The sequence below is a fragment of the Heterodontus francisci genome, chromosome 15 (assembly GCF_036365525.1).
Source record: "Heterodontus francisci isolate sHetFra1 chromosome 15, sHetFra1.hap1, whole genome shotgun sequence".
Taxonomy (NCBI): Eukaryota; Metazoa; Chordata; class Chondrichthyes; order Heterodontiformes; family Heterodontidae; genus Heterodontus; species Heterodontus francisci.
This window is the reverse complement of record NC_090385.1, coordinates 56,323,191-56,336,443: the sequence shown is the minus strand read 5'-3', so window position 1 is coordinate 56,336,443 and position 13,253 is coordinate 56,323,191. Positions and strand designations below refer to the sequence as shown.

General features: G+C 42.3%; 1 protein-coding gene across 6 annotated transcripts in view; it reads left to right on the top strand.

Moving 5' to 3' along the window:
• LOC137377672 (exocyst complex component 1-like) overlaps positions 1–13,253 on the top strand; it is a 167,879-nt gene that overhangs the window by 89,709 nt on the left and 64,917 nt on the right. For all 6 annotated transcript variants that reach the window (XR_010976458.1, XR_010976457.1, XR_010976456.1 and 3 more), the window contains one exon: positions 8,369–8,496. Coding sequence is in view for 3 of the 6 variants with exons in the window: in XM_068047582.1 (XP_067903683.1) it covers positions 8,369–8,496 (128 nt within the window). In the remaining 3 variants the exon portion in view is untranslated. The remainder of the gene's footprint in view (positions 1–8,368; positions 8,497–13,253) is intronic.

The window sequence follows — 13,253 nt, the reverse complement described above, 5'->3', positions numbered from 1 at the left end:
TCCCAAAAGTAACCAAACTACCTCATCCATGGTACCATCCTGGTAAACCTCCTCTGTACCACCTCCACGATCTTGGCATCCTTCATAAAGTGTGTTGCCTAGAATTGTATACATTACTCTCAGCTGAGACCTAACCAAAGATTTGTTAAGGTTTGACGTGACTTCCTTGTTTTTGTATTCAATGCTCTTATTTACAAAGCCAAGTATCCCATATGCTTCCGTCACCACCTTATCAACTTACCCGGCCACTTTCAATGATCTATGAATATGTACCCCCTGGCCTCTCTGCCCTTGCACCCTCTTCAAAATAGTACCATTTAGATTATAATGTCTTTCCATGTTGTTTCTCCGAGTACATCACTTCACACTTACCTGCATTAAATTGCATCTTACCATGTGTCTACCCATTTTATCAGTCGGTGTCCTTATGTCTGAAACTACCCTGTTCACTATTTATTACATGCCAAGTTTTGTATCATTCATAAATTTTAAAATTATATTCCCTATACCCAAGTCCAGATCATTCATACATAACAAGAAAAGCAATGGTCTTAATACCCCACTGCATATTTCTCTCCAATAAGAATAAGATCCAGCTACTGCTACTCTCCGCTTCCTATGTCTTAGCAGATTACCTACCCAAATTACCGCTGTTGCATTAAATAATGTGCGCTTCTATTTTCCAAAGAAGTCTGTTATGTGGTACATTATCAAATGTTTTTTGAAAGTCCATATATACAACATCTAGTGCACTACTTTCATCAACTCTCTCTATTACTTCATCAAAGAGCTCAATCAGGTTAGTCAGACATAATTTTCCTTTAACAAATCTGTGCTGATAGTCCCTTATTAACCCATGCTTCTCCAAGTGAAAATTCATTTTGTCCATAGATTTGCCCTTATCTACATGCTACACAACAGAAGCAGCATGCTATCGAGAGCACTAAGTGATCCCACAACCAACAGATCAGATCAAAACTTTGCAGTCCTGCCACATCCAGTCATGAATGCGGTGGACAACTGAACAACCAATGGGAGGAGCAGGTTCAACAAATATTCTAATCCTCAATGATGGTGGAACGCAGCACATGAATGCAAAAGACAAGACTGATGCATTTGCAACCATCTTCAGCCTGAAGTGCCAAGTGGATAATCCATCTTTGCCTCCTCCTGAGGTCTCGAGCATCACAGATATCAGTCATCAGCCAATTTGATTCATGCCATATGATATCAAGGAATGTCTGAGTGCACTGCATACAACCAAGGCTATGGGCCCCAACAATATCCCAACTGTAGTGCTGAAGACTTGTACTGCAGAACAAGTTGGGCCCTAGCCAGGCTGTTCCAGTACAGCGACAACCCTAGCATCTCTCTAACAAAGTGATAAATTGCCCGGGTATGTCCTGTCCACAAAAAGCAGGATAAATCTAATCTGGCCACTTACAACATCATCAGTCTACTCTCAGTAATCAGTAAAGTGATGGAAGATCTTGTTGACAGTGCTATCAAGCAGTATTTACTCACCAGTAACCTGCTAACTGATAATCAGTTTGGGTTCTGCCAGGGCCCGTTGGCTCCAGACATTGTTACAACCTTTGGTCCAAACATGGGCAAAAGAACTGAGTTGCAGAGGTGAAGTGAGAGTGGCTGCCCTTGACATCAAGGCAGCATTTGACAGAGTGTGGCATCAGGGAACCTTAACAAAATTGAAGTCAATAGGAATCAAAGGGGAAAAGTCTCTTGGCTGGAATCATACCTAGCACAAAGCAAGATGGTTGTGTTTGTTGTAGGTCAATTATCTCATCCCCAGGACATCGCTGCAGGAATTCCTCAAGGCAGTGTCCTATGTGCAGCCATATTCAGCTGCTTCATCAATAACCTTCCCTCCATCAAAAGATCAGAAGTGGGGATGTTCACTGATGATTGCACAGTGTTCAATTTCATTCCTCATGAATTTCATTCTTCAGATAAAGATACAGTATATACCTGCATACAGCAAGATGTAGACAACATTCAGGCTGATAAGTGGCGAGTAACATTCGTGCCACTTAAGTGTCAAGCAATGACTATCTCCAACAAGAATCTAAACATCTCCCTTTGACATTCAACAGCATCCCCTACCATCAAGATCCTGGGAGTTACCATTGACTAGAAACTCAACCAGTCACATATATACTGTGGCTACAAGAGCAAATCAGAGGCTGGATAACCTATGGCGAGTAATTCACCTTTAACTCATCTCCTGACTTGGTCACTGACCTGAAAAGTTAACTCTGCTTCTCTCTCCACAGATGCTGCCAGACCTGCTGATTTCCAGCATCTGCAGTATTTTGCTTTTATTAGCCATGTAGCTGCCATTGCTCGATATCTGTTGACATCTTAGGTTCACAGAAATCTGTCAACCTCAGTTTAACATTAGCAATTGAGCCAGCATTAGTTGCTATTCACAGAAGACAATTCCAAACTTCTACCATTCTTTGCATGTAGAAGTGTTTCCTAACTTCACTCCTCTAGTCCTAAACTCTGTAGCCAGCGGAAATAGTTTCCCTTCTATCTATCCTATCACTTCTCCTTAATATCTTGAAAACTTTGATCAAATCACCCCTTAATCTTCCAAATTCCAGGGAATGCAAACCCTAGTTTGTGTAACCTCGCCTCATAATTTAACCCTTGAAGTTCAGGTATCATTCTGGTAAATGTACACTGCAATCCCTCCGAAGCCAGCATATCCTTCCAAAAGTGTGTTGCCCAGAACTGAACACAGTACTCCAGGTAAGGTCTAACCAGGTCATTATATAGCTGCAACATGACTTCTAACCCCTTGTATTCTAGTCTTTTGGATATAAAGGCCAGCGTTTTTTATTTATTTTTTGTACCTGTCCCTGGCATTTTAATGATCTATGTACATGGATCCTTGAGTTTCTTTTGGACCTTCATGGCTTCTAGCTTTTCACCATTTATAAAGTACTCTGATCTATCCTTTTATGTTCAAAGTAGATGATCTCACATTTACCGATATCGAAATCCATTTGCCACTTAACTGGTTAATATCTCTTCTTAATCTTATGCTTTCATCTACACTGTTCACAGTGCTGCTTCTCTTTGTGTCATCAGTAAATTTGGATATGTGGCTCTCTAACCTGTCTTCTAAGTTGTTAGTAAATACAATGAACAATTGAGGGACTTTATAGAACACCTTCTGGAAGTCCATATAAATAACATCCATAGGCATTCTCCTCTCTACTACTTTTGTCACCTCTTCAAAAAATTCAGTCAGGTTCATCAGGCATGACCTACCCTTTACAAATATATGCTGGTTTTCTTCAACCAGCTAAAAATGTTCAAGGTGTTCATTTAAGACCCTGGTCCTGAGGATTTGTCAATCTTCAGTGTCATTATTCTCTTCATTACTATTAATTTGCATCCCTGATAGAATATTATTTCCCTTGGGATGTCTGGTATGCTGCCTCTTTCTTTACTGTAAATACTGATTCATAGTAATTATTTCTTATGTCCGTCTCTTCTTTATACTGCCAATGTCAGTTTTAAGGGGTCTGTGTTGCTCTTAACCTTCCTCCTTTTCAGAATATATGTTTTTGATATCTCTTGCAAGTTTCATTTCATACTCCTTATCTGTTTTGGCACCCTCTGCTGTTCTTTGTATCTCTCCCATTCGCCAGGATCTGTTGTATTTTTTTGCATTTTTGTATACTTTTTTTATTTAGTTTTATGTTGTCCCTTCCTCTTTAGTCATGCATGGCTTTTTTGGGGGGAAAGTAGAGCTTCTGTCCCTTCGGAGTATAAACTGGTTCTTAATTAGGTCAGTTCGATAAGACTTACCCTTTGTAAGTCCACACTGATTCTCTCTGATCAGTTCATATTTTTCCAACTGCTCAGTTGCTCCATCCCTAATAACAACAGGTACCAATAACAAGATCAATTGAAAGCTTTAAAACCAAGTGACAGGTTTTGTTAGACAAGAGTATTAATGATTACGGAACCAACGCTGGTAAATGGAGTTAAGATATAGATCAGCCATGATCTAATTGAATGCTGGAACAGGCTTGAGGGGCTGAATGGCCTACTTTTCCTATGAAAGAACTAAAAGGTGTGGATGATGTTTCGACCAGTCAAAGCCCCCAATCAAAATCTACGATTCTGGTTGTGGTGGGAGAAATGCACTGTTAATTCAATCCCGTCCCTCCACAGTTGGCCTAACATATCATTTTAAACTTTCCAAATTAAAGAAAGACCCAGCCAAATTGTACCATCTATTAACCCCTGAACCAAACCAGGGTCTTTAAATTAACAAATTAACTGTTTAATTAAAAAAAAAAATTCTTAAACACTATGAAATAAACAACATTTAAAATAGAAAAAAATTAGAGTCCTTGCAAATTTACAGTCCAATGTTGCTTGAAGTCCTCACAGCCGTACGATGGGGAAAACAGGTTCTTCAACAGTAGAACAGTCCGTAGTCTAATTCCAGCAGTAAGTCATGCCTTCCTTCTCCAATGTTGGATTTCGACAAATTAACAACTTGCAAACACTTTCAATAGAATCAATCTGACTTTAGAGATTTTGAGGGATAAAAGATTGCCACAGTCTAACTTCCCTTCCTTTGGTTTAAATTATCAAAGATCTCTGTTTTGGCGTGACTTTTTTGGCATTTTGACAGATAATAATTAAACAGACTAAATTCTCTTCCCTCAGTTTAAATGGCTGAGAGCTCTTCTTTCATTTGCTAACACCAGGTGTCTGTCTGTGTTCTGTTAGAACAGATTGTTTTCAACTAAAAAACCAGTTCAAAAAATAATTGCAACATTGTATATCCGCTACTTGGCCCCTGAATGGCTGTTGCCAGGTAACCAGGATGCATTCTTTAAAGCTGGTTGGTTCACTCTCCATATTCTTGTATCCAACAGCAACCAAAATGCACTTTCTCCAACTCCTGAGGCTTGATGGTTCTTAAAGCAGTACTGATCCTTTGCTGTCTTAAAGACACACCACATATTTCCCAGAGAGAAAAAAGACAGGATCATGACAATGAACAGAGAGCTAGAGGATCAATTGCATAATTCCACAGAAGTTTTGGTACAGGTAGATATAGTAATAAAAAAGGATGTGAAAGTATAGTCATGAGGAAAGACATGAGATAGTAAGACCATTTTAACCTGTGTAGTAAAGGCTCAGAGAAGACTTAATAGTGGTTTTAAAATTATCACAGGCTTTAATGGAGTGAAAGACTATTTCTTCCAGTTGGGCATTTACTGATGAGGCCTCATTAATTTAAAAAACGAGGAGAAGGCTTGAAGAAATTTCTTTATGCAGAGGGATATTGGAGTATGGAAAACTTTACCATAGCGAGTGGTTGAGCAAAAACTATTGCTTCATTCAAAGGAAATGTGGATAAATGTACTGTAAACTTTTTGTGGATCTTTTCTATCAGCTTAGCAATGCAGTCAGCAAGATGCCATATCTCTACCATTAGGGACAGTTATAAAGACCTGATCATCATCTATGAAGTCAACTTTTTTATGTTTTATTAGCATGTGAGCTTGCTTTAGTTTCAACAACAATTTTCATTTCTGTAGTACCTTTAAAATAGTAAAACGTCCCAAGATGCTTCACAAGAGTGTTAGCCAACAACATTTGACACCCACCCATATGGAGATATTACGATAGATGACCTAAAATTTGGTCAGCGAGGTAGGTTTTAAGGAGAGAGAGGAGGGGGGAGGCTTAGGAGAGAATTTGAGTTTAGAACCTGGGCAGCTGAGTGCAGCAATGAAAATCAGGGATGCACAAGAGGCCATAATTAGACCGCAGAGGTATTAGAGAGTTATAGGACAGGAGGATGTTACAGAGACAGGGAGAGGCAAGACCACGGAGGTTTCATCTCTAAAGTTAATCAGCTTACAGTAGATTAGCTGGATTTAATTTGGCATTCTGACAGAGCAGTTGTTCAAAATGCAGCTGGTTTTGAGTCACTGGGTCAAGAATTTGTCCACACACGTTAAGACTAAAACATAATTTCCACAATGTCAATGTTCATAGTTATTATCTCTATCATGCAGCATAATTCAGTGAGACAATTATTTCTTTCCCAAGGACCCAAACCGAACCAGTGACAGAGTGATAGTCAATTGGGTGATTGAATAGATTGTTCACTGCTAATATCTAGCAGGGGAGAAGGTCAGTAAGAAGCTAAGGGTTCTGCGCTGCTTCCAGGGATTCTTGCAATTTGTTTCCAATTGACAATGTATGCAAGGAAGTCACATGGAACAGTCTTCACATATTTACTAAACATCACTGCCTGGACTAACTGCAGCACACAACAGCCGGAATTTTACATTGTGCGGGAGGCCCCGCCCATTGGCTAAAAAGTCAGTGGCGGGCCTGCGAAGCCACGCCGGGACTTTTCACTCCCTAAGCCCTTATTTGGTTATGGGTGGGACTTCCACCTCCTGAGGCAGGAAGTCCCACCTCATGGAGCTGCCGGCCAGTCAGCAGGCCAGCAACTCTTAATCCTAGCAGCGCCAAAAGAAGCAGTGGCTACTGCTGGGACTACACCCAGCCATCGGAGGCAAGAGGAAGGATGGCCCCGGAACTCGGGTAAGTTTTTGGGGCCTCACCGGGGACAATCGGCTGGGCCCCGGAGAGGCAAGGTGGGGGTCGGTTGTGGGTGGGGATAATATTGTGCCTTAAGGGCGGCCCTCTGTGGGGTACAGGGTGCCCGATCAGGAGGGCACCCCATCACCCCCCCCACACCCCAGTGCACAAGAAGGGGTTCTTGGGGCATTTGCCACTGGCCACCGAGGGTAAAATACCCACGGCGGCGAGAGGAGGCCCTTAAGTGGCAGTTAATTGGCCTTGATTGGCCTGGGGCGGGTGGGCCGTTTCTCGCCGCCAACGCCCCATGTAAAATTGCAGCGGGAGTGGGTTGAGAACGGACCCTCCCCACCGTCTCCCATTCAATTTTAGGCCCCAGCCCCACCCCGCTGCCACCAGCCCGCTTGTCAGGCGGCCGTAAAAGTCCATCCTACATCTTCTGCAGATCAGTCTCTAACTGGTGTTTGTGTCCTGTGTAGCAAAGAGGAGCACTCCGTCCCTGTTCCTAAATCTCTGGTACTTGATATGTTTCTACTCTGTGTACAATATGCAGAATGAAGAAGAAAGAGATTGCCTATCTTGTATGGCCATCTTCATTCTTTGAGGAATATGCATACGAACATGAAAATAACAGATGCGAAAAGATCAACTGGTCAGCAAAGCCTTGCCCGCATTCATGGTGCCAGGACCGTCATAACTAGATACTTCTTGCCACCCAGCAGCCATGCACTCTTCTGGGAGAGGAAGAAAAAACAGAAAAAGAAATCCAGTGGCAAAAAGGGGAGAAAAATAGAAAAATTTCTTTTCAGCCCTCGCAGGTGATCGAAACCAATATAGGAGACCACATTTACCGTGCTTACATTAACTGTTAAATCGTCTACCTATTATAAGATGCGATCTCTGCCAATCAAGTACAATCAGTTCAGCTCCCTGTTGAAGGCATTCAAAGAGGCAGTACATACTGCACTAGCTGGCAGTACATTCTAAAGGTTCACTGCTGTCCTAGGAACCGCTTAACATCTAGCCTGTTCGTTCTCCTGCATGACCACCTCGTCCAGCCCAATCTGTTAAACTGAAATAATCTTATCAATAGGTACATAATCTAGCTCTTTATTTTAAATATCATTATCAGATCACCTCTAAGTCTATGCTGCTCTAAAGTAAATGGACACAGCTTTATAAGCTTGTCTGCGGATATTAGGCTCTTTAAGCTAGGCATCGTTCCGCTGGCTCTCCTCTGACCTTATTCAAGACCACACAACATGTTCTCCATTTACCATGATTCCACCTTTCAGTATCTGCATCTGTATAACATCTTGAGGCTTTGTCTTAAATGGTTAGTTAGTTTCAGTTTATTTCATGTCAGAACAAACTTGTGCAATGGTGTCATCCTGAAACTGTATAAGACATATATGTGGGAGTTTTTTTTGTCTGATTACATGCCTGGGAATCACTTGGGCTACTCACTATACTAAAAGCGCTATATAAATGTAAGTTGTTAAGATGACATTGGGGAAACATTATGGAATTTTTATTTGTGGTGAAATCTGCATAGTTTATTAAGAGGTAAGTGGCTATTGTATGGAGGATACTTTTTTGAATCGTGGAGCAGGCTCGATGGGCCATATGGTCAACTCCTGCTCCTATTTCTTGTGTTCTTGTGAAGAGGGAAGATGATCCCTGTAGTATAGAATCTATGTTTTACTGTAAATATTTAATATGCAGTCCCTGATTTTTTTTGTGCTGTGATTTTCAGGAATTCAGGAAAGTTTTGAAAAGCTGACTGCTTCCACATCCAATCTGCAGAAAACACTTTTCAGAAGTTCTTTATATGAGCATTTAGGATCAGAAACTGACATGGCAGATCGTGGAATGATGGACAAGGTGCAGCAACAATCTCTATCCTTATTTGGATAATTTCATTTAGTGATATTTTAGATACCATCAGTGACATCTTTTAAATATTGATATTATAAAACAATGCATTGAAACAATGCATATTGAAATATGTCAGCAGCTTTTTAAAAATATCTTGTGAAATATTATTGATGATCGATTAGTTGCTTGGATTTTTGCAAATAATCGCGAACATATTAACATATTTAGCTGTTCATTCCCAACCACTCTGAAAGGTAGCAATATAATTTTAAGAAATCCTAAAATAACATTTGAAAACTATTACATGTTAGATTTGATATGTATGTAATATACACTCGTGGATCTTGTGATATATCAGTGAGTATGCTGTTTTATAACATAATTACAACTGTAATTGGTGGCTCCTCTTCTCCCTTGCCCCGCGGCACCTTCTTCGTAATTTTTGTTTTCCTTTAGTTACCCGGATTAAGCACTCACCACTTATCACTGGTGCTATAATCCCTTCATTCCTTTCGATGAAGGAAGACGAGCAGCAGCAGCAACCTCAACGACCAGTATAAGAGCAGGTGGGCCAGTTAGTGACAGTAGGTGAGGGGACCTGCTCTTAGAAGGCCAAACCCAACCCATGGGATCCGTAGGCCAAGTGTCAGTTTCCTGGATATCTCTGAGGAATACTGCATCAGAAGGCTGCGCTTTACCAAGCAGGGTGTTGCTCATCTATGCAAGATCACCTGCCTTCTGGACCAGGAGGTCATACTTTACCAGTGAATGTCAAAATCACCACCCTTAAACCTCGTGCTGTTTCCAGGCTTCTACAGGAACATCATCCACATCTCTTAGTCTAAAGTGTACAGCTGCATCAAGTGAGTCATCAATGCTCACTTTGCCAGCGTAAACCAGTTTATCTTCCCAATAGATGCCAAGGTCCAGAAGGAGAGAGTTCTGTGATTTTCAGAAGATGCATCTGTCCATGACAGTATTGGTAGGAGTGACTACTACACAGTCCTTGTGGAGACCAAGTCCCATCTTCACATTGAGAATACCCTCCATTGTGTTGTGAGGCACTACCACCATGCTAAATGGGATAGATTTAGAACAGATCTAGCAATGCAAAACTGGGCATCCATGAGGTGCTGTGGGCCATCAGCAGCAGCAGAATTGTATTCAGCTACAATCTGTAACCTCATGGCCTGGCATATCCCCCACTGTGCCATTACCATCAAGCTAGGGATCGACCCTGGTTCAATGAAGAGTGCAGGAGGGGTTGCCAGGAGCAGCACCAGGCATACCTCAAAATGAAGTGTCAACCTGGTGAGACTACAACCCAGGAATACTTGCATGCCAAACAGTCAAAGCAGCGTGCGATAGACAGAGCTAGACGATCTCACAACCAATGGATCACATCCAAGCTCTGCAATCCTGCCACATTCAGTTGTGAATGTGGTGGACAATTAAACAGCTGACAGGAGGAGCTGGCTCCACAAATATCCCCATCCTGAATGATGGGGAAACCCAGCACATCAGTGCAAAAGATAAGGCTGAAGCATTTGCAACAATCTTTAGACAGAAGTGCCAGTTGGATGATCCATCTCTGCTTCTTCCTGAAGTCCCCAGCATCAGAGGCCGGTCTTCAGCCAATTCGATTCACTCCACGTGATATCAAGAAACGACTGAAGGCACTGGATACTGCAAAGGCTATGGGACCTAACATGTGCTCCAGAACTAGCCACGCCCCGAGCCAAGCTCTTCCAGTACAGCTACAACACTGGCATCTACCCAGCAACGTAGAAGGTTGCCCAGGTATGTCCTGTTCACAAAAAGCAGAACAAATACAACCCGACCAATTACTGCCCCATCAGTCCACTTTCAGTCATCAGTAAAGTGATGGAAGGTATTGTCGAAGGCTCTATCAAGCGGCACTTGCTTAACAATAACCTCTGTTACTCTCTGGTATTTAGAAAAATGAGAGGCGATAGGGTAGATACTGAGATTGTTTCCATTGGTCGGGCAATCTAAAACAAGGGGGCACCATCTCAGGATGAGGGACTGGTCATTTAGGACTGAGATGAGGAGCAATTACGTCACTCAAAGATTTATGACTCTTTGGAATTTTCTACCCCAGAGGGTTGTGGATGCTTTATCGTTGAATACATTTAATACTGGGATAGACATATTTTGGTCTCTAAGGGAATCCAGGGATATGGAAGTGGGTGGGAAAGTGGAGTTGAAGCCTAAGAGTAGCCATGATGGTATCGAATGGCGGAGCAGGCTTGATGGGCCATGTGGTCTACTCCTGCTCTTATTTTTTTATGTTCATGTGTTCTACGCCATTCGGCCCCTCGAGCCTGCTCTGCCATTCAATTAGATCATGGCTGATCTTTTGCCTCAATACCATTTTCCCACACTATCTTCCTATCCCTTGATATCTTTAATATCCAGAAGTCTGTCGATCTATGTCTTGAATATGCTGAATGACTGAGCCTCCACAGCCCTCTGGAGCAGAGAATAGTACATAGTAGAAAGAAGGATAAGGTCCTGCAGGCAAATTTTAGGGAGCTAGGAAAGAGACTAACCGGTTCAAAGGTAATAATCTCTGGATTGCTCCCAGTTCCACGTGCTAGTGAGTATAGCAACCGAAGGATAGAGCAGATGAATGTGTGGCTGGAGAGATGGTGGAGGAGGGAGGGCTTTAGATTCAGGGCATTGGGACTGGTTTTGGGGGCAGTGGGATCTGTACAAGCCGGACGGGTTGTACCTAAACAGAACCGGGACCAATGTCCTTGCAGGGCAGCTTGCTAGTGAGAGTTTAAACTAACTTGACAGAAGGATGGGTACCAAGATATAGCATTAGAAAGGTGCATGAGGGATTGGGAGAGACATATAACACGAGAGTGAGAATAGTAAGGTGTTAGGTGGGGTCAGGCTAAGAGGGAATGCAATAAGGTCTAAATTAGGTTTACAGTGCAGAGACTCCTTGAAGGAAATCAACCCCGCATTACTGTCTGCAGGAGAACAGCCAAATCAGCCGTCCCCATCTTCAAATCAGAAGCATCGGGACCACCAAAGGAAAGTCGCATGACCGCTGAATTCAGCCTAAAGCCAGCTAAGTCACCAACCTCCACAAACTGTATATCCCTTTTATTTCTCTGGACTCTAACTTGACCAATCTGTCCATCCCCCTCACTCTTTAATTATTTGTGTGCTTGTGTGAACTTTGGGGGCGGGGGGAAGTTTTGTGTGTGTGTTTGTGTGTAAGTCAGAGCATATTTTGTTATTTTACTTTGGTTTAAGTACAATAAAACTAACCTCTTCTAAAACTAAACATGAGTTCTGAAGAAGGGTCACTGACCTGAAATGTTAACTCTGCTTCTGTCTCCACAGATGCTGCCAGACCTGCTGAGTATTTCCAGCATTTCTTATTTTTATTTCAGATTTCCAGCATCTGCAGTATTTTGCTTTTATTTTATAAAACTAACCTCTTTCTTTGTTAACATCAAGAAAACCTGTTTGGTTCTTTTATGACACAGCATGTAAACAGTTAAACACTCACTGAATTGGCAAGTATCTCCTTTTCAAAAAAAGGAGTAAACCTATTGCGGTCAAACAAGGGGAGGGAAAAGAGGAGAACCGTTCAACCCCCTCCTCACCTGATCATAACATACCATATAATAGGCTTGTCAGCAAATCTGAAGCCCAGGGAATAAAAGGAGCAAAGGCAGCATGGATACAAAGAGTGACAGGAAACAGAGTAGTGGTGAACAATTGTTTTTCAGACAGCAGGAAGCTGTACAGTGGCGTTCCCCAGGGGTCAATACTAGGACTACTGCTTTTTTTGCTACATTAATGACCTAGGCTTGTGTATACATGACACGATATCAAAGTTTGCAAATGACATAAAACTTGGAAGTATTGTGAACTATGAGGAGGACTGTGATAGACTTCAAGAGGACATAGTGGCTGATGGAATGCGCGGACACCTGGCAGATGAAATTTAATGCCGAGAAGGGTTTTTTGTTAGAATCATCGAATCATAGAATGTTTACAGTTCAGAAAGAGGCCACTTGGCCCATTGTGTCTGCGCCGGCCGAAAAACAGGCCACCCAGCTTAATCCCACTCAAGGCAAACCTTCTTCTTTCATGGGATGTGGGCGTCGCTGGCTAGGCCAGCATTTATTGCCCATCCCTAATTGCCGGTGAGAAGGTGGTAGTGAGCTGCCTTCTTGAACCACTGCAGTCCATGTGGTGTAGGTACACCCACAGTGCTGTGAGGAAGGGAGTTCCAGGATTTTGATCCAAGTCAGGATGATGTGTGACTTGGAGAACTTACAGGTGGTGGTATTCCCATGCATCTGCTGTCCTTGTCCTTCTAGGTGGTAGACATCATGGGTTTGGAAGATGCTGTCAGAGGAACCTTGGTGAATTGCTGCAGTGCATCTTGTAGATGGTGCACACTGCTGTCCCTGTGGAAACTGACACATTTTTGGCGGAAAAATGAGGTAAGACAGTATAAAACAAAGGCTACAATTCTAAAGGAGATGTAGGAACAGGGAGATCTGGCACAAATCATTGAAGTTGGCAGGGAAGGTTGAGAAAGTGGTTAAGAAGGCATATGGGATCCTGGGCTTTATAAATAGAGGCATAGAGTACAAAAGCAAAGAAGTTATCATGAATCTCTAAAACACTGGTTCAGCCTCAGCTAGAGTGTTGTGCCTAATTCTGGGCTCTGCACTTTAGGAAGAATGTGAACGCTTTAGAGTGGGTGC